Genomic DNA, 20801 nt, shown 5'->3' with positions numbered 1-20801 from the left:
GTTTTTTTAAAAAAAAATGTGACATACTTTCCACACAAAGACAAACCAAATCATTCGACTGTGCACACTGCTATGCTTTCATTATGGGAAAACAAATTACACATAACTATGCCGTTACCTAGCCACTGCCCTAGTCAAACTTAGGATACACACACTTCTGGTGATTTTTTTTTTTTTCACTTGAGATCTTATATCCATCCATCCATTTTCTAACCCGCTGAATCCGAATACAGGGTCACGGGGGTCTGCTGGAGCCAATCCCAGCCAACACAGGGCACAAGGCAGGAACCAATCCTGGGCAGAGTGCCAGCCCACCGCAGGACACACACAAACACACCCACACACCAAGCACACACTAGGGCCAATTTAGAATCACCAATCCACCTAACCTGCATGTCTTTGGATTGTGGGAGGAAACCCACGCAGACACGGGGAGAACATGCAAACTCCACGCAGGGAGGACCCGAAGCGAACCCGGGTCTCCTAACTGCGAGGCAGCAGCACTACCACTGCGCCACCGTGCCGCCCCGAGATCTTATATTTAAATAGTAAATGACAAAAAGACACATTAGGAGTTAATGCTGGAAATCACTTCCAGGCAGGAACTAGATGACTTTTACTTTTACTGTATAAATGGCTCACATTTTGCTGGATGAGAAACACAATTTATTTCTTGGAAGTAAAACATTGAGATTAGCTGCATATTCAGTTTTGCACCAATCATTTCACTCATAGATTTATCTAAATCAATACTGTGCAATAGCCATTAAATTGTCGATAGCCTCTTACATACAACTTAGGGATTAAGAGAGCAGTAACAGCAAGATCTACCAGGTGGCATGATAGTGTGGTGACCCTCACAGCTAACAAGCCTTAAGAAAGAATTGACACAATGGTTGTTCTGATTACACTGAAAATTAAAAGAAAATGTTATAAGAAATAGAAATAAGAAGTAAGAGGATTGTCATAAAGTATTATGGTAGAGTGATAGAGAATGGCCATGATAACCTAAAAGATTTTGTTCTCCATCACTTTTTTCATCATAAAATTAAAAAACAAAACAGTTTGGCCAATGCTTATTCATCATTCTCTTATCATCCCTCTCCATTGAGCTCCTTTACTATGCTTTCACTAATTTCGCCTGCACAGTCAAACGATGCCTTCCACCTGCATACGAGATCCCAGCACCAGTGTAGACCCAGCAGTTATGACAGTTATACAATATTGGCTCTGTGCAAACTGTTTTCAAAGTTATTTCTGTAACCAAAATGTTAAAAATGTCAGGGTTTGAGGCTGACAATCTGAATAACTTCCACCCTATCTGGCACTGATCTTTTTATCTAAAGTTCTTGAACATGGTGTGGCTTCTCAACTGACAAGTTCTTAACGTATTTCAAGTAACAGCTTTGAAACTCCTCTGTTCTGAGTCGCTGATGACTTAGCTATGGCAGCAGGTTGTGGGCAGATAAGTGCATTAATTTTGTTAGCTGTTAGTGCAGCATTTGATACCGTTAATTCCAATAGTAGACTGTGCAAATTTCATACAATATTTGGGTCTCTCTGGCTCTGGTGTCCAATTGTTGAAGTCATCTTCAACTGACAGGCAGAAGTTTCTCAGTCTGGGCAATGGCAGGACCAGCTTAATGCCAGTCACACAAGGAGTCCCTCAAAGCTTAATTTACACCCCTTTATTTTTTGCTATCCTTTGGTCATATTACTTATAGCTTTGAACCAGGCCATTGTTTTAATGCAGGTAATACTTTTAGCAACAAAAGTTCATCAATGATCTTTCGGCTCACAACTTGCCTTTGAAAAAATTAAATGCAGGATGGAGGACAACATTTTTAACTGAACTTACAACTCAAAAGAAGCCTAGTTTAGGAAAATGAACTCCTTTTCATTTACTCTAGTTGATGATACTATTCTAACTTTGTCTTCAAGAAGATGTCTTGGTATCATATTTGATTTGTCTATTTCATATTCAACTGACATAAAGGAACTGCTCCCACCTCCACAGCAAATAGTATTTCTGCTCATTCCTATCCTATCTGATAATTTGAATTTTTTTCACACCCTGCATTGCCTTTTATAATTCTCTATTGGTGGGTGGCCATTTTGAACTGATATCTCAGCTCAGACTGGTGGGAAACTAAAAGAGTCCTCACTCAGACAGAGCAGTCAGTATATACCACTTGCACTGTTGTATGCTGTTTAGTCTTCCCTGCCTCTCTGTGTCTTTTAATGCTGTTGTTAACCCTTGCATCTTTAAATGTCCTGGTGTTGGACCACTTCAATAGCATCCTGCATCAGTGCAATTGTGTCTCCTTACTCTGGTCCACTGAACCTTGTGGTGCCCCAAACTAACGTACGCTCGATAGATGACTGAGCCTTCAGGTTGGTTTCATCCAGACCTTGGAATGACATCTCCAATATGATTATATTTGCTGGCTCAATTTATTCTTTTAAAAGGCCGCTTACAACACATTTGTTCAGGAAACTAACATTACCATTCTTACACCCTTTCTCATTTCACCCTTCTGCCAGAGTTCTTATGATAGGTGGACATGATTGCAGATTATGTTAGTTGTTTGCCATACTCTAGCATTTGTACCTTATTTCTGTTTATAGATTCTTGTACTGACTGAGAACTGTGTCATTCACATTCTGACCAACAGAGGGTGACCCAGAGCCCTAAACCGAAATGCATGGATGCAACCAGGGGGTCAAATAAAGTGAATTTTATTACACACAAATACCTTTTTCAGGCCCTTTCTTCAACACAAGTACTCACAATTACAGCTCCCATATTAAATCTCCTCTACTCTCCTGCAGGAAAGTCTTGTCCTCCCCCTACCAGCTCCATCTCTCTGGATGACGTCAAGCAGCTTCTTTAATACCACACCTGGGAATACTTCTGGTGTCACACAATTACACCTTGAAAGCACTTCCAGGGCAGGCAGAACCTCCTTAAAATGTGTGGTTCCTCTCCCCACAGCTCCATCTAGAGACACCCACAAACCCTGACAGGGTTATTCATCAGGATTACAATTCCCAAGGTGCCCTGCAGATAGAGAAATGCCACCTGGCATAATGGGGGACTACATGGCCCCAAGGGACAAGGGTCTTTCCCTGTTCTTAAAATATATCTTCCTGGCCAGGAAAGGTACCAGCAACCAAATCCTTCCCTTATGGCCTCCTGATTACGTAAAGCCTTGTCGGAATTTCTGTCCATCCACCTTGGCTTCTACAACATATGTGTCTTTTTTGGTGTTTGATGCTTTGATTCTGGATTCTATACAGTGTTATTTATTGAGATTTTTCTGTCCTTCTGCACCTATGGTACCTTTATTCAATATTTGTTAAGCACATTAAGCATGGTTATGGTGTTATATAAATAAAATGTATTCTTATTATTATAACGGTGTATTTGTCTGGGAAGTGGGTCAGCTATTCCACAGATCCTCAAGAGTCCAGTAAGCAGGCAGCCTTTATGTCTTTTTATTTACATTTATTTCTACATTGAGCTTTAAAATCCTTCCTCCATTTCTGACCAATGCGCACATTTGCAGTACAGAAGAACAAATCTCTGCAAGAATTACAAAATGTATCTTAGCAAAATAAGGAGTTAAAATTATTTCTGTTTGACTGAGTTATTCTGTCTTTACACAAAAGGAAGTCAATGAACAACCTGAGGGTGAAAGCTGCAAAAATAACATGAATTACATATTTAAAAAAAACTGTGTGATATAGCAACGTAAGATCTCACATTTATTCTTCATTTGTTCTTGATAAATAAAGTGACAACTCTGCTATATTACAGTACATTTACTGCTGTGTGACATTTGGGCCTGGGCATGATATTTAAAGACTCCCACAAATTGTATAAAAGCTGAAGGTAATGTATGTATTATGCGTGTGGTTTTGTCTTTATTGCATTTTTAATTTGAAAACCTTAACCACAGAGAGTTGGGTGGTCTGGTACTCCAGGCATTGCACTCTAAGGCAGTAGATTATCAGTGTAGCCCTCACCTAGGATCCTAATTGTAGGACACCATACCTGCCGGGGCTACAATGATCTTCTAGAAATTAAATTGTAATATAGTTTGTTATGCAAAACAAAATTTACTTCCTAATATATTAAGCCATTTTTTAAAAACAGAGCAAGTATTTCTGTGTGGTGCAGTGGCATGTCTGTATTAAGGGGCTGTGCCCCACCAGATTTTGTGCAAAAGAATGATATTCTTCCTTTAGTAGATAGATAGATAGATAGATAGATAGATAGATAGATAGATAGATAGATAGATACTTTATTAATCCCAAGGGGAAATTCACAATTTCACTAATTGCTAAAATGTTTATTTCAAATTTGTCTACTTAAAGAGTTTTTTCTCCAGTTTTCTGTCATTTTCTCAATTCAATTACTTATCTAGAAAAATATTACTTCTGATGGTATATGAAATTTTCTCTGTGCTTGGCGCTGCAAGGCTTTTTCTGGCTGAGGGATTGGACCAATTGGCCCTGCAGTGTCCTCCATACTCTTGAGTGTTTGCGTTTGTGCCATCTGAACCGTCCAGTTTAGTGATATCAAAATGTAAACCATCTGTTGTAGTTGTTGTTGGATTTTTCTTTTTATTAATTGCATGTCTGCACTTCCAGTTCAAGTTTTTCCTAATCAAAGCCTTGCAACAGCAAAAGATCCAAAACATCCAGTACCATTTGCTCGCTTAAAGGTAGCCACAATAATTTGAAAAGGGAAAAAAGAAAAGAAAGAAAGTAGATCAATGTCACTGTTGTGGAGGGCTGCGCCAAATTTAAAAATGTCACCAAGGAAGCCTACATGGGCTGTAGGAGGCACTTATTTCCAAAAAGCACAGAATCCTGATTCAAAAAAGGCAGGAATGTACAAGTATCCGGAAAACTGTTTATTTGCATATAATTTGCAAAGCACCTACTGCCAAAGACCATGCCTGTCATGTCTGTCTGGCCGTATGTCTGCATGAGACAACCCAACTGGTAGATCAATTTTGTTGAGATGAGGCATGCTTTTTCTTCAAAGAAATTTGTTGAAACAGTTCAATTATTGTTCAGATCTCGAACAGATTGTGCTGTACGAAGTTTTAAAATTTCTAAATTTCTGTTTGAAAAGCATTGGCACATTTGTCAATTTGTGAGGTAGTCCGTCTTAAAACGTCTGTTTGACTTCAACTAGGAATTAGTCTACTGTTTCAATTTTACCTTTAGAGCAGTTACAGCAACTGGTATATTTTACATATTTTACTTTTTTACTTTTCAGAAGGGTGTTCGGGTGCCTAGTTCACGTGAATCAGACTCTCGGATGAGTGTGGGAGCAAACAGCTCATAAAGCAGCACCCTTCTCCTGCTGCATTAGGAAAGATGACAAGAAGAGTACAAAAAAGTCACTTTTCTGGAAATAAATGGAAGGGCAAAGCATTTATTTGGGTATATAAGACTGAATTGATTCAACAATATTATCTGCATATTATTATTGTAAAGAAAAAACATTCGCAACCTGCAGCTAAACGGCGTTAGAACTAATAATAACATGGGAAAGGTGCAACTGATTTAAATGAAAGACAGATCTAAAAATGCACAGTGGTCTCAAAAGGTGGGAGGCTTCGGTGGCTTAAGACCCTGATCTCTGGTGCCCAGCCCCAGATCTTCCAATCCCAGATATATACAAACAATTCTGGCAAGCCCCTGATCTTTTTGCCCATTATGTACCACTCATATTCCTGTTTTACAATAAACAGCTTCTTTCCAAGTTCTTTCTTATTATTATCATTTAAATAAATTACTGAGTGTTAGCTAATTATAACAGCTAGACAGAGAAACTTATTTCACTTGCTTTTCTCCTTTCATAGGTTAATATTGAGAGGGACTTATCGCTAGTAGTGGTCATTTTGTATTAACAGATTTGTTTAAAATGCTAATTATTGGCTACTGCTCTGTTGGATTCACTTTCCAAAATTTTATGTTTAGAAAAAATTGAACAAGAACTAATTACAGATCCTCCAAAACTAACAGCCATTCATTTTTACATCACTTGAATTGCAATCTGCTGTGTATGAAAGCCATTGAGCCCCCACAAGCCTGGTTGTCCTCTGTTTTTTAACTCAAGTGTAAAGTGCTGTTAAAAGACATGGATTTCATGTCATCTACTAACACATGGAATTGTGGTACTGTGGGTAAGGATCTGCACTGGTATCTGGAAGGTTGCTGGTTCTAATCCCATTACTGCCATCACTCCATAAAGCCATTTACCTGAAAATTGATTCCGGGGTGCTGTACAATGATTGACTCTATAATCTGACCACCAATGGTCATGTGAAAAGGCAATTTCCCCTTGGGAAATGATAAAGTGAAGCAAAAAAAGTTCTATTATCACTTTTAGTCCTTAATGTGACTGAAATTTTAAACAAAATTTAATAATCAAGACTGTAATAACTGACTCTGGGATGAAATCAATACAAAATGTTGAAATTCTCCAACTTTCATATCAGTTAACTTATTCTCTGAACACACGTGAGTGCTACGCCATGCATACATTGTCTAACTTGTTCCCGTTCTTTTCTGTCCTTGTGTTCATCAGCAAATATGGTAGTTAACGTTGCTCTCAGACCTGCTGTGTGTATTCTGCGTGTCCTGTCCATGTTATCGTGACTTGTGCTTTTTCACCTCAAAGCCACTTGATTCTAAACTCGAGGTGTTGCCGTTTCCATTCAGGCAGTTCATAACCATTAGATTTTTCTGAATGGTTGTGAGGCCCTCACTTTACTTCACTTTAAAATCAATATTTCTGGATTTTGTTAGATAAATGATAATGTCAGAGGGTATCACAATGTAGGGATGGCAAACGAGGCACCACAATCCCAGTGTCTGATTGATTTTTTATGATGTGAAAGGTGCATGAATCTGTATTTTTACTAGTCATTAGCAAAAGAGGGAGTCATATTATTAGTTGGGGACATTAAGGTTCATGGTAGAGAAGTCAGCACACATTTGGAACATATTTCTCAACCAGAATTTTCATTCCAAAAACACCAATAAAACTTACCTTAGGTCACTATTACATAAACTTACTGTAACTATAATGGACTACTGAGTCTATTGCTTCTTCATATTATGAACTAATCATGAATCATTTTTCAAGACATTTATGGAAATGTCTTATTACTGGATTGGAGCTACTGAACCATTTACTTAGGAATTCCTGTAATGTTAATTTGTGAAAGGCCAAGAATATCCAGTTTTAAAGTAAACAGTTTATGGCAGTACAGAGGTTAGTCCTGCCACATGGATGTTGTCCCATGTCTGCCTGGGTTTACTTCCATAATTCTCAAAGATGGTTAATTCACAATTCACATTTGATGCCTGTGTGAGTGTGCTTTGTGATGGACTGGATGTCAGTGCTGCTGGGACTGGCTCTGGGCCCCACATGGCAACAAATTGGATTGTTACATTGCTTTTCAAAGTATTACTTCTAAACAAGTTTAATTAACGTTCATACCCGTTTAATCCAGTTATAAGGCTATTGGCGTTGAAAGCTGTCACGGTACCATTAGACACAAGGAAAGTCCATCATAAGCCATACTTACAATGGGGCCCTTTAGAATTGCTGTTAAGCTTTCAAGCATGTCTTTAGGGTGTAGGCAGAAACTGAACAATTTAGAGAAATCTCTAGGTAGACACTAGAAGAACATGCAAACTTTCAAAAGTATTATTTACCTTGGAAATCAAATGTATTGGTTATACTGTCTCATTGGTATCCATCCATCCATTATCCAACCCGCTATATCCTAACTACAGGGTCACAGGAGTCTTTTGGAGCCAATCCCAGCCAACACAGGGCGCAAGGCAGGGAACAAACCCCGGGCAGGGCGCCAGCCCATCGCAGGCATTGGTATCCAAGTCTTAATAGAATACCATTATTTTTAATCTCGCAAGTAGCTGATATGTGAGCACAAATATTTAAAGACCTGAAAATAATGTGAAGTAGATATATATGCTATGATCTCAGTTATTGCACAGGGTGTGAAAATAAAGGTAATGCTACCAGCTCTGCCAACATCATTCAGGAACTCCTCATTCAGAAAGTTTGTGCTACCAGTCTGTGGTTACACTTCATTACAAGATATCTGAATCTGGCAGCATGGCAATTAAATTAGTAAATGTAGTCAGTGAAGGATTTTTTGGATGAGCTTTACATAACGGGTCCAATACTCCTATAGCTGAAAAGGGCTCACTTGGGTCTGTCAGTATACTACGAGTGACAAAATGGCACAGGAACTGGCTGCTAGCCACAAACAGAATGCTTTATGAAAAGACGGTGACATCTTAGATCTTGATACCGAGGCAAGGCACGATACTCACCTCATATACTTACTCTAAGATGGCTTACTACAAGTCAGTTTCTGTCAGTAGCAACAGCATTAATGAAACCTCTACTTTATAAATCGTGGGTAAGAAAAGTCAAAGAACTTAAGGTACTGATAGATGATGGAGAGAGGAGAATACAGAGAGAAACCACAATAAATGATGAGAAGTTACAGGAGAAATCAAGTGAAGTACAAACTTATGCTGTACACACCCAAAACTCCTGCACAAATCAGTGTCACCATTCCGTCTATCAAAAACAGTACCCTTCTGTTTCACTTTGTATGGTCTGACACATCCATCCTTGACAAAATAAAATATTTACTTTGTGACAGAGAGAGCTGGCATTCTTGTGCCAAGTTAAAAGAAGCAGCTACTGCAGCAGAAATTCTCTCTCTCTTGGTTGATGCTCACATCAACGTAGTACTCTGTGAACTAGCATGAAGTGCAAATTATTAGGCTGGAATGATGATATAGACCAAGCTTTTGTTTTCTTATCAGTAAACTGGATTTATAGCTTTATACTTACTAATACTTTGTCATAGTCAATCTGAGCATTGAATCTGATAAAGGAAATGTACATTAAGAAGTATTTTTTTAATTTATCTTTCACTTAGTAAGTCAGTTAATTCACTTTTAGTTTGCACCTTTGCAGCCTTGTAATAAATAAACTGCTACAGCAGAATTTCTGTTCTGTTTGTTGTGGGGCCGTGTTGCACAACTTAGCATAACATAAGAGCATAACTCCACATAACATAATTATCCTTTTTTGGTTACGGTATTTGTGTAGCAGGTTATTGTGCAATAGTATGTAGTTGTGATACTCTTCATGCGTTGTATCTTCAAGATGTTTTTCTAATTAGATCAAGTAACTAGGATTGAACCTAGTTGAGTAGGACTGGATGAAATACCAATACCAAGTGTGGAAGAGTTTCGGAGAAGAGGGCGCTTATGCGTCATGGGATCAGAAAATGCTGAAGACTGATCAGTTTTAAAGAATACCTGATGAATTGAGGACTCGTGTGATTGTATCCATTTATACGGAGAAGGGTGATATTCAGAATTGTGGAAACTATATCAATGTGTGAAAGTGTTATAGAGAGAAGGCTTAGGGAAGAGATCACCATAGGGGCGGAGCAGTTTGATTTTATGCCATGGAGAGGTACAAATGATGCAGATTTGGCATTGAGACAGCTCATAGAGAAGAATCAAGAAATGCAGAAAGTACTGCAAATGATGTTTATTGATTTGGAGAAGGCTTATGATATAGAGCCACGTCAAGAGGTCTTCAGGTGCATGTGACAAAAAGGAGTACCAGTGAAGTATGTGAGGATTGTCCAGGATATGTATGAAGAAGTGAGAACTCGAATTAAAAGTATTGTTAAGGTAACAAACAAGATTCCAATTAGAGTAGGTCTGCACCAGGGATCTTTAAATTCTTACTTCTTTGATCTGGTTATAGGAAAAAAGACCAATATCCCTGGTCCATGCTTTTTTGCTGATGACCCTTTTCTGTGTAGCACCTGAAAAGAGGAAGCTGGAAGAATGTAGATGATGTTTAGAAGACAGAGGGTTGAAGATAAATAAGAAGACATAATATATGAGGTTTAATGATGTCTAGGATACAGAAATTAACCTAGGGATTGAAAAGAGTAGATAAATTTAAATATCTGATTGGAAGCCTGAGATAGAAAACTAGATCCAGAGATAACCCATAGAGTGTAGTATGTGTCGAACAATTGGAAGAAAATATCAGGAGTATTATGTGACTGAAGAATTAAGGTAAAGATTAAAGGTAAGGTCAAAGCAGAGGTGGATGGATAAAATAAAAGAAGATCTGAAGAAAAAGGGTTTGATTGGTGAGGAGGTGCAGGACTGAGCTCTTTGGAGAAAGTTGATCGATCACATCAACCCCACATAGAAGTGGGAAAAGATGAAGTGGAAGAAGTAGCACTGGGATTGGTTGGATGCAACATAGATGTATGGTTTTCAATGCCAGTCATTTCACTCTTTTGCTCTTTTAAGCTCTGTGTTCATGACTATTCTTATCAAACCCACCAAATCCAGTTCTGGGATGATGGAGAAAGAAGTTATCCTGGCAGGATTGCATGCAAGGTAGGAACCAACTCTGGATGGAGCTCCAAACCATTGCCGAGTTTCATATTTATGTAGGCCAAAAATATGGTGCAGCAAGTAACACTGCCACTTCACAGAAGTGGGTTTGGTCTCAGCAGGGTTTTGTATGTGCATCCTCAGTCAGCTCCTGTTTCTCCTGCAGTCCAGAGTTATGCAATCAGACTGACCAGAGATGATAAATTAGTTCAATATATGTATGAGTATCTTCTGAGAGACTGACGTGATGTCCAGGACTGCCACCTGTCTCAATGTTGCTATTGTGTTGGAAAAAATAAGTTTAAACAAGTTTGAAAATGTACACATGGAGTAACATTCAGGTGTGTTTGGGCACTTAGTTAACTAATATGAAAATAGATTCATTTTACATTTTTCAGTTACTTTATCACATTTTTCTTTATTAATTATTTTTGTAACAATGAGTCATACTCAAAAATAACCATGATAATAAAAGATATTTATAATTATTAATAGACTACATCAAACACCTGCTTTTAACACCACCTTACAAAGTAATGCAGTTAAAAATGTAACACAAACAAATTTATGGCAGCTCAATAGCTTCAATATACAGACAATTCTACTTCATGTAATATGAAAATGGCATTGACGAGTGTACCATTGATAGATAAAGAAGGTCTGTGACTAATTGTGTTTTTTTTATAACAACAGGAATCCCAAAAAGGTAAAAATCTAAATATTTAGTGCAGTAAACACAATCCGCTCCAAGTAATAATAACACAACAATTTCCTCTGAGTAATAATACCACACCACAAACGAAATGAGAGCTGAACAATAAAGTTAAAATTTCACAAAAATAACTATAAAAAGAAAATAAACAATGCTAGCATAAAATCACAGTCAATATTCCTCCATGAACGAAGAAAAGCACCTGAAATAAGTTCCCCATCTAGCTATTAGTATTGGTTAAAACACAATAATTTAGTAAAAATATTGTCATATGAATGAGCCAGAGACATCAAAAAAGTTATGCCCTAGCTGCAAATGGGCAAATGGTTGAGTTGTTCACAGATCACAGTCAAAAACAGAACTGATTTTTGGATGAGAAAATGGCAGCTGTAAAGGCCGAGTCAGGAAGTGACATCATCGGGACCGGACCTGGAAGTGATGTCATCATAGGTGCCAGAAGCGAGTGGGATTTTTTGTGGCTGGTCTACAGAGGATTGAGAGAGAAAGTCAGGCAGCTCTCCACCACCTGGTCTGGCGTGGTACTACTATTATTCAGACCCTTTAGCTGCCTACCAATCGCACGTGTGTGACACTATCTAAAAAACTAAGAACTTGAAAAGGATCTGATTTATTGTATAATGGGAATACCAAAGCTGACACTTAATTTCAGTGTCAAAATACACAGAAGAAAAAAACAACTCTTCAGGCTGTAACCCAAACTCTTTGGCAAGCATTGTGCCACTAAGCAATTGTTTTAGCGTGGCACAAGTTCTGCTCTGTCCTTGCTCATTGTGAACCATAGAAACCACTAAGCATGGTACGTTCCTTGCTATACGCCCCATGGCTCTGATCTTCTACCTGTACATAAACTGCAGCTCCCTTTCTTAGCCCGTGCTATCTTCATATGACTTTGGGGAGTTCTGCCCTGCTTGGATAATTCATTAGTTTGATCATGCTTTAGTTGCAGGTTGATAATGTCTTTTCTTTACAATAATAATTTGCAGATAATGCAGCCATGAGGTAGTTTATACTGTAACTTTAACACCTATAGTCCTGTCTATAGTTTTTGATTGGAGCTTAAAGACTTTCTTTCCTACTCTGTTCATTACCAGATTGTTATATTTGTGTGTGTTTCTGTACAAGGGGCCTGCCTACGTGCCTCCCCATCATCTGACTCACGTGTACCCAAGCAGCTGCCGGAAAAGTAAAAGAGGAAAATGTACAAGTAACTGCTCTCAAGGTAAAACTGAAACAGTAAGCTAATCCGTAGTCGAGGTCGCATAGAACATTTCTCCATTTTACGATAAACAAGTTCTCAAATGCACCACCAACACTTTTCATTGAGAGACTTCAAAAATTCAAAACTTTGTACAGCACGATCTATTTGAGATAACTCAATGAGAATTGTACTACCCGGAGAAATTTATTTGAAGAAAAGGTGTGCCAAATTTTAACAGAATTGGTCTACTGGGGCAGAGTTGTTTCATGCAACATGAAAAACGGATGGGCAGACAGAAACGGCTATCACAATGGCTGCTTTCACTTGTTACATGCGCAACACACCAAAAGATAGCAGGCAGTGTAGTGTAGTGGTGAAGGCTTTGAATTTTAGGATGTCCTTAGGCTGTGGGTTCAAATCCTGTGACTTACACTGCATGACCATGAGCAAGTCCCTTGACTTGCCTGTACTACAATTGGAAAACCAAAAGAAATGTAACCAATTGTATTATAAATGTTGTACAAGGGGCGTTCAAAAAGTTTCTATACTTTTTTTTAACTCTATTTATTAAGAATTTCAAAAACAAATTACTAGTTTTCTATATAGTCACCTTCCCTTGTGATGCAATTTTCCCAGTGTCGTGCAAAATTTTTAATGCCATCAGCAAAAAATGTTTTGGTTGAGTGTGCAGCCACTGACGGACCGCTGCTTTCACATCATCATCACATGAAAATCTGTTCATAGCTGTAGCTGGACGTCTGGAGTGCTCTGCATCCGTCACACTTATACTGTCATTTTTGAACATTTCAATCCACTCATAGATGACTGTACAAGAGAGAACTTTATCCCCATACTGAGCACACATGCAGAGTTGAATCTGTGTTCCAGACACACCTTCTGCCCACAAAAAGTGTATGACAGAACGCTGTTCCTCTTTGGTGCAATTTATAAGTTTCCTTCTTCACCACAGGGTGACAACTCTTATACTAAACTGCAAGGGCAGCTGGCTTGCCAGACAGAACTAGTCACATGACACTCTCAGACATGACCAACTACTACTCTTTCCGCCTTCACCGCTTCCAACAAAAATATAAAAGTGCGGAAACTTTTTGAACGTCCCTTGTAAGTCACCTTGGATAAAGGCTTCAGCCAAATAAGTGAATGTAAAAATGGATGTATTTAGAGTTTATTTTATGTGATTTTACAAGCTTTTAAAGTCTACTAATAACAAACATACTCTTGGTACTCTAGTTTGATTAAAGCCAAATGTAAAATGAAGGAAGTACTTCTTACAAACCCCTACTTGCTTACACCTAATACATTGCCTCTTTTGATATTTTCCAGGAATTCAGTTACAAGAAGAAAAAGAAGAGAAAGAGTCCATAGGTGCCTAAGTGTCTTAAAGAAGACATCCCTCTTGAGGAATACGATGGGACACAGGCAATGGATGGGAATCCAAAGAAACCAGTGATATGCCCCCAAAAACGGGATATCATCCTCCTTATAAGCTCCCAGATGAAGAAAAAATAAAAGCATGAGCTGATGAAGTCCTAAAATTACTTTAACATGTTCCTTCTTAGAAATATCAAAAAATTAAAGTGGGGAGACGTATAAATAAAAAGAGGTGAAAATCGTGTTTGTAAAGGACCACTGATTTTCTGAGTGGAAAATGGCCAACAGCTCAATGGAGTGCGGCGCAGGAAAAAATTACATTCATTTCACGTATGCCGTTACGTATACTGTGATCTTGGTGCCTGGTTTAATTGGCAATGTTCTAGCACTGTGGATCTTCTATATTTATATCAAGGAGACCAAAAAAGCAGTCATCTTTATGATCAACCTGGCCTTGGCGGACTTAGCGCAGGTTCTCTCTCTACCTCTCAGGATCTATTACTACCTGAATAATTCTTGGCCCTTTGGGGAGTTTATCTGTATGTTTTGTTTTTATCTGAAATACGTGAACATGTACGCAAGTATTTTCTTCCTGGCGTGTATTAGTGTGAGGCGCTGTTTATTCATCATTGACCCGCTGAGGTATACTGGGGACTCGTTGAAGCGCAAATGTGATGTCTACGTCAGTATTATTGGATGGTTTGTGGTCTGCTTGTCATGTCTTTCATTCCCCCTAATGAGACGAGACTCTTCTAGCACTCATTCCTTGAACAAAACCCATTGCTTCACTGAACTTCCAGTAGCAAACCTTACACTTGGGACAGGCGTGACTATGATGATTCTGGGGGAGATGATGGGTTTCCTTTTACCTCTTTGTGTGATATTCACTTGCTCTTGGAAAACTGCCATGAGCCTCTTGGAGGAAAACGGTGTGCAGGACAGCGGAGAGAAGAAAAAAGCGTTTAAAATGGTGCTGTGCTGTGCAATTGTTTTCCTCATCTGTTTTGCTCCTTACCACATCACCTTTCCTTTTCATTTTCTTGTTATGTCAGGCAAGTTGTCTACATGCTCAGCGAGGACTGTCATTTTACATATCCACCCTATAACTTTGTGCTTGGCCAGCATGAACTCTGTACTGGATCCTATAATGTATTACTTTACCACAGACGAGTTCAAAAGGAGGTTTTCAAGGCAAGAACTATTAAAGAATGGCCAGTTTCACAGGATTGTATCCTGTCCAGTGGAAGAGGATCAGAATGGCACAGGCACTACTGAAATTATTCTGCTGGAATCATTGACTCCAGTACCATCTGAATCCTGAAAATGTGAAAAAAGTTGGACCTGAGTACAGTTTTTAAAGACAAATCTATGTTGTTCATCCAAACTTCATTAAAGGCCTCATATTAACAAGACCGTTTTCCATAATCCGACAAAACATTGGACTCCCACATATAATGGTTTTTAATTGCAACAGTGTTTTAAGATTAATCCCTTTTTGAACTATATGGATAATGAAGTGATCATTTTTGTTCTATCAAATCAGGTTGTCTTCCAAAGCAGAAACCTTCCATTGAGGTAGTTGTGGATTGATACCAGGGATTGTTAATGTGAATGTGAGTGTGCACTGTAACGGACTGACACCCCATCCAGGGTTAATTAATAATGTGCAACCAAAGCTACTGGGACATGCTGAATCCATAGAACCCTGAATTGAATGAAGCAGGTTTGAGACTTCTACATTCATGGGAATAAGTAAGTTCACCCCATGAAATTATTTCTTTTTGACATACAGTATATAGATATATTACAAATTGATCTTCATTTAAACCCTGTTTTTAGATAAAGGTGATGCAAATGGGAAAGAAAAACAATGGAAATTTGACTATGCCATATTTGATATAATGAACAATGAACAGATATGCCATTTCTGTTTGTGGAAAAAAGTATACCCTTGGCTGTAATAGCTGGCATTGCCCTCCCTGTCAGAAACAACCTCAAATAGGCATTTCCAATAACTGCCTACCGGTCTCTGGTTTCGACTGAGAGAAAGTCTTTCCCACCCCTGTGCAGAATTCTTCCAGGTGTGTAATGCCTGTGGGGTGTCTTGTGTGCACTCCTTGTTTCAAATTCCCGCATGACATCTCAAAATAATTTAGATCCAAACTTTGGTTTACCCATTCAAGGACTCTTCGTTTCTTTCTATTCAGTTATTCCTTTGGTGGATTGACTGGTATGTTTATGGTCATTGACATATTGCAAAGTCAACTATTGGTTGAGCTTCAGTCTTGTGACAGATGATTTCACAGGTAAGCACCCTCCGCTAGTAGATAGTGTAGCATAACAGCCCTGGATTATGTAGCATAACAGCCCTGAACCATAACATTTCCACCACTATGTTCTTCAGATCAAATGCTGTCAAATATGTCTTCTTATACTCTAGCTGAATAACTCTATCTATACATTGTTGGTCCAGAGCACATTATTCCCAAAGTCCTTGTCCTTGTGCAAACTTCACTCTTGCCCTGGTGTTATTTTCTGCAGAGCAAAGATTTCCCCCTGGCACACCTCCCATGTAGATTTAATCCATGATGCTTCTTCCTAAAGGTAGATTCATGCATTTTGATATTAGCAGTGGCTAGACCTACCTGTGGACCGCAAGATGAAATTCTGGCATTCTTGCAGACTTATTTTAACATCTTGCGTTCTGCCCTCAGGTTAGGTTTGCTGGGGTGGCCTTGTCTGAAGAAGTTGGCAGCTTTTTCAAGTCTTCTCCACTTGTAGATAATCTTCTAGACAGTGGAATGGTGGATTTGTAACTGTTTAGAGATCTTTTGAAATCATTTCCCAGGCTCACAGGCATCTATAACCTTCCTTTTGAAGTCCTCAGAGAGCTCTTCCAATCTTAGGTTGGTGTTAACACACCCGTCAACAACAAGAAGCAAACCAAGCCAAATGTCTGTGGTTTAAATAAGACAAGGTCCTCTTTTAAAATGTTGTAATCATTTTCACCTTATTGTGTGTTATCTTGCACCCTAGGCCAAGCTTATTAGTGTGCCAACTGACTGTTTGGTAGCTAACCCGTGCAGCTGGGTTTTTCTCCACCTTATGATCTGAACGCCTAATTTGCCTTAATGGTGGCATCGGCCCTGGGTTCATCCGATTCTAATTTGAGATATTTGAGGTAGAGATGAACGTTGGGGTGTCCTTACTTTTTCCACATTTCAAATTTGCATTCACAGTCGACTACAAAATATAAATGTGGCGTGATGTTTGTTATATCACCTTTATCAATGGATGCTGTTTAAATGAAAATCAAACATTGATATATCCACATTTGTTTAAAAACAAAAGAAAACTTTCATACTTACATTTTAATATGACTGTCTGTTGTGCAATCACAACATCACTGGTTATTATTTGAATGAAGAAGACAGAAGACACTTTTAATTCAAGGACTACATGCGGTCTCATACCTTCCCACTTTGTCTCTCATTCATGTGAATTTCTGAATTCGTGTTTTCGGAGAAATGGTTTCTATTAATTTGCTGCTCTACCCGCACAACAATCAACTAAAGATGAAATGCAAGTTGCATATTGTATTACTCCACATACAGTTTCTACCTTAAAAAAATGCAATTTCTGGCGAACCTGGTTATTATTTAATTTTATGCAATTGAAAGAGATGGAAGGTCCTTTTGCCTGGCTAATTCAGGTAACGTTTTCTAGAAATTTCTCTCTCTTTTTAGGGCAGTCACGTGAAATATTCCCACTGGTGTTACCCATAGCATGCAAATGCAGCCAAGTATGGGATACGGATTTACAAATGCTGTGTATTGTATAAAGGTTCAGAACAGCAAAATAAGAATTGACTTTGATCAGCAACTGATATTTTGCCACACAGTGCAGCTGCCTTCATTTTGTTGCATAATGCACTTTATCCTTATTCGAGCTTTGCATTTAGAAGTGTTAGGTGATATCAGGCAGAACATTTGTGGCTGTTAAGCCGAACAGCACTGTGAGGCCTCTCATACCAGAGGAAGTAGCATTAAAAACCTGGTTTACCTTAAAATAAAAAGCAGAACATATGGCGGGCTCCGTTTACTCATCATGCAAGACATTTCAACATTTTGCTACAAACCTAAAAGAGAAGATAAAAGAACAACCCTCTCTCAAGAGAAAAAAATAAGCTTTTCATTTCTTTAGATGATACACAAATGCCAATTCCTGTTCCTTGACCACTGATGTTTATCTAAAAAGTTGCCCAATACCAGTTAAGGAATTGCTGTTGTAAAATTACACTTAAATTATTTCCACAGATTTTTTTTTTAGGAAACTTGCAAAGAAGTCAAGAAAATGGTTGGCTATTTATCAGAGAAGAGCTTTGACTGAGAGCTCTGTAATGATTCTTGATTAAGTGTCTAGTATTATTAAGATTAAAGCATCATTTTATAAAGGAAAAATCATTGAAAGGAAAGGAGGGCATGTTAGCCCCCAGTACACCACTAAGGAATAAACCTAAAAGTGGAGGTAACCTTTACATCGCATACTCATGTCTGTCTTACCTTTTAATCAATTACAGCAGTATTGTTAATTATATTATCGTGTCCTTGTGGTTCTCAATGAAGTGTTTTTAATTTTAAAACATATTCGTTATAGGATCCAGTGTGTGAAAAACCCTGATTATGTGTGCGTGACTAAAACTAAGCACCATGTTATAACAGAAGACAAATGTTTGAACAAACCGTATCCATGTGAAGCGAGGTCTTTTTGTTTTAAATGCTACTAAAGAACGTGTGCTGGGCCTTCACAGTTTCAGTCAAAGGACAAGCAAAGTCCAAGTGTATATGACTGATTAAAACTGTGAAAATGTTAAAATGTCATGTTAGATTTTGTGAAATTGTGTGGCAATCCTTGCCTTCAACTACAAAAACTGTCATTTTATTGTGTTTTTTCCAAAGATTTATTTAACCGTTATTTAATGAATAAATATTTAAATACTTTCCTAAACTTGCTGTACATGGTGCTTTTCTTATATTTAAGCTAAAACAATTACCATTTAGGTAAAATTAATAACAAATAAAGACTCTGGTTTCATACCTTTTTGGTGTATGAGAATAGATTAGGATTCTTTATAGATGCAGAAACTATTTTCAAGTAATTCAGTTGCTCTTGAGCATGAAGAACTTTGAGAGACTCTTTCTGGAGTATAAATCCTCTTATGATAGACCATCTAGACCCACTGCAGCTTGCCTGTCGTACAAAGACTGGAGTGGAGGATGCAATTATCTATCTGCTCCACAAGGCTTATTCTCACTTCAACAAAGCCAGCAGCACTGTGAGGATTATATTTTTGGATTTCCTCAGTGTCTTCAATACAATCCAGCTAACTCTGTTAAGTTGTAAACTCAGAGATAAGCAGGTGGATGAGCCTGTGGTGTCCTGGATAATGGACTATTTGTTGGGCAGACCAGAGTTTGTGAGACTGTGTTTCTGATACGGATGTGAGCAACACTGGAGCACCACAAGGGACAGTCCTGTCTCCTTTTCACTTCAAGCTGTACACATCAAACTATAAATATAACACCAGGTTGTGTCACTTGCAGAAATTCTCAGATGATTCTTCACTTATCGGGTGTAAAGGAGATGAGACAGAGTATAGCATTCAGGTGGAGAGGTTTGTTTCTTGGTATAAAGAGAATTGTCTGCATCTTAACATCAGCAAAACCAAGAACTGATTAATGACACCAAAAAGTCTCTATGTCCGGTCATTAATCAAGGAGTGTATGAAGAGCTGGTCCACTCCTACAAGTATTTGGGGGTCCACATCAATAACAGGTTGAACTGGTCTCAGAACACACAGGAACTACATAAGAAAGGCCAGCGCAGGCAGAAGACTGTGTTCCTTTAATGTGGGAAGTGACAGCCTTCACATCTTTTATATCTCTATGATGGCCAGTGCAATTTTGTACCCTGTGGTGTGCTTGTCTAGTAACATCACTTCAAGAGAGGCCCACCAGATAAACAAGGTAATTTAAAGGATGGGCTCATTTATGGGACACCCCGTAGACCCCCTGGTGGTTGTAGCAGGGAGAGAATTAAAACAAAACTGAGTGCTAGTATGAACAATGCTGCACATCCCCTCTCTGACACACCAACACTGAGGACTTTCAGCAGGTGTGTCAAGAAATGCTACGGGGGCTCCTTTATACCAACAGCAATACGTCTGTATAATGACACACTGGGAATGGGACTGCCAAGTCAGATGTGTTCTTTCCTTTAGCAATTCTGGTGTGTATTTCAAGGGGTTGTTGTTGTTCCTGTTTGTTCTTCAGTGAGTTTATTTTATTTTATACTATTTTTCTGGTTTTAGCATCTAAACTGAAGATTTTGATATTATAAATTTTTATCTGGTATGTATTGGTAAATCAATAAGAAAAGAAAGGGGTACAAAAAGTGAAACCTTTTAGAAGTTGAATAACAAAAGACAGTGCAGGATATCAGACCAACTGGGCAAAGATAAACTGTGATCACCATGCAAGCTGAGAATCTGGTGTGGGCTGATGCACTGTAGGACTGGTCACGACATCGGGCCCAGTGTGGGTAGACTCCAAGAGCATCTGCAATGAACACAGTAAACACAAAAACTGGATAATCTGGAAGAACATTTACCAGATATTCAGTAACCACTGGACAGCCTTGAGACCTCTGTGAATATCAGGCACCTGCGAATTGGGTAGAATTATTATATTTATACTGTATATGTATGGTATTATACTGTATTCTGTTTAAATACCCCCAGGAACACACATATGCACTGTACATACTGTATGCATAATGACAGCATACTCTATACAATCATAACAAAAAAGAGAATTTCTCATCCTTGGCAGAAAATGAATATACAATTTTCCATTGAGCACTCCAGATGCTTACAAGGCCCTACCCAGTACCCACCTCAGCTACTCAGACCAG

The 20801-nt window shown here is 38.5% G+C and overlaps 1 protein-coding gene across 1 annotated transcript in view; it reads left to right on the top strand.

Moving 5' to 3' along the window:
* gpr174 (G protein-coupled receptor 174) overlaps positions 1 to 18836 on the top strand; it is a 56655-nt gene extending 37819 nt beyond the window's left edge. Inside the window, exon 2 of the mRNA XM_039765969.1 lies at positions 13782 to 18836. Within this exon, the coding sequence (XP_039621903.1) occupies positions 14107 to 15150 (1044 nt within the window). The 5' untranslated portion in view covers positions 13782 to 14106 and the 3' untranslated portion in view covers positions 15151 to 18836. The remainder of the gene's footprint in view (positions 1 to 13781) is intronic.
* The last annotated feature ends 1965 nt before the right edge of the window (positions 18837 to 20801 follow it).

The sequence above is a fragment of the Polypterus senegalus genome, chromosome 10 (assembly GCF_016835505.1).
Source record: "Polypterus senegalus isolate Bchr_013 chromosome 10, ASM1683550v1, whole genome shotgun sequence".
NCBI lineage: Eukaryota > Metazoa > Chordata > Cladistia > Polypteriformes > Polypteridae > Polypterus > Polypterus senegalus.
The sequence above is the reverse complement of the archived record's forward strand: the minus strand, read 5'-3'. Positions and strand labels throughout refer to the sequence as shown.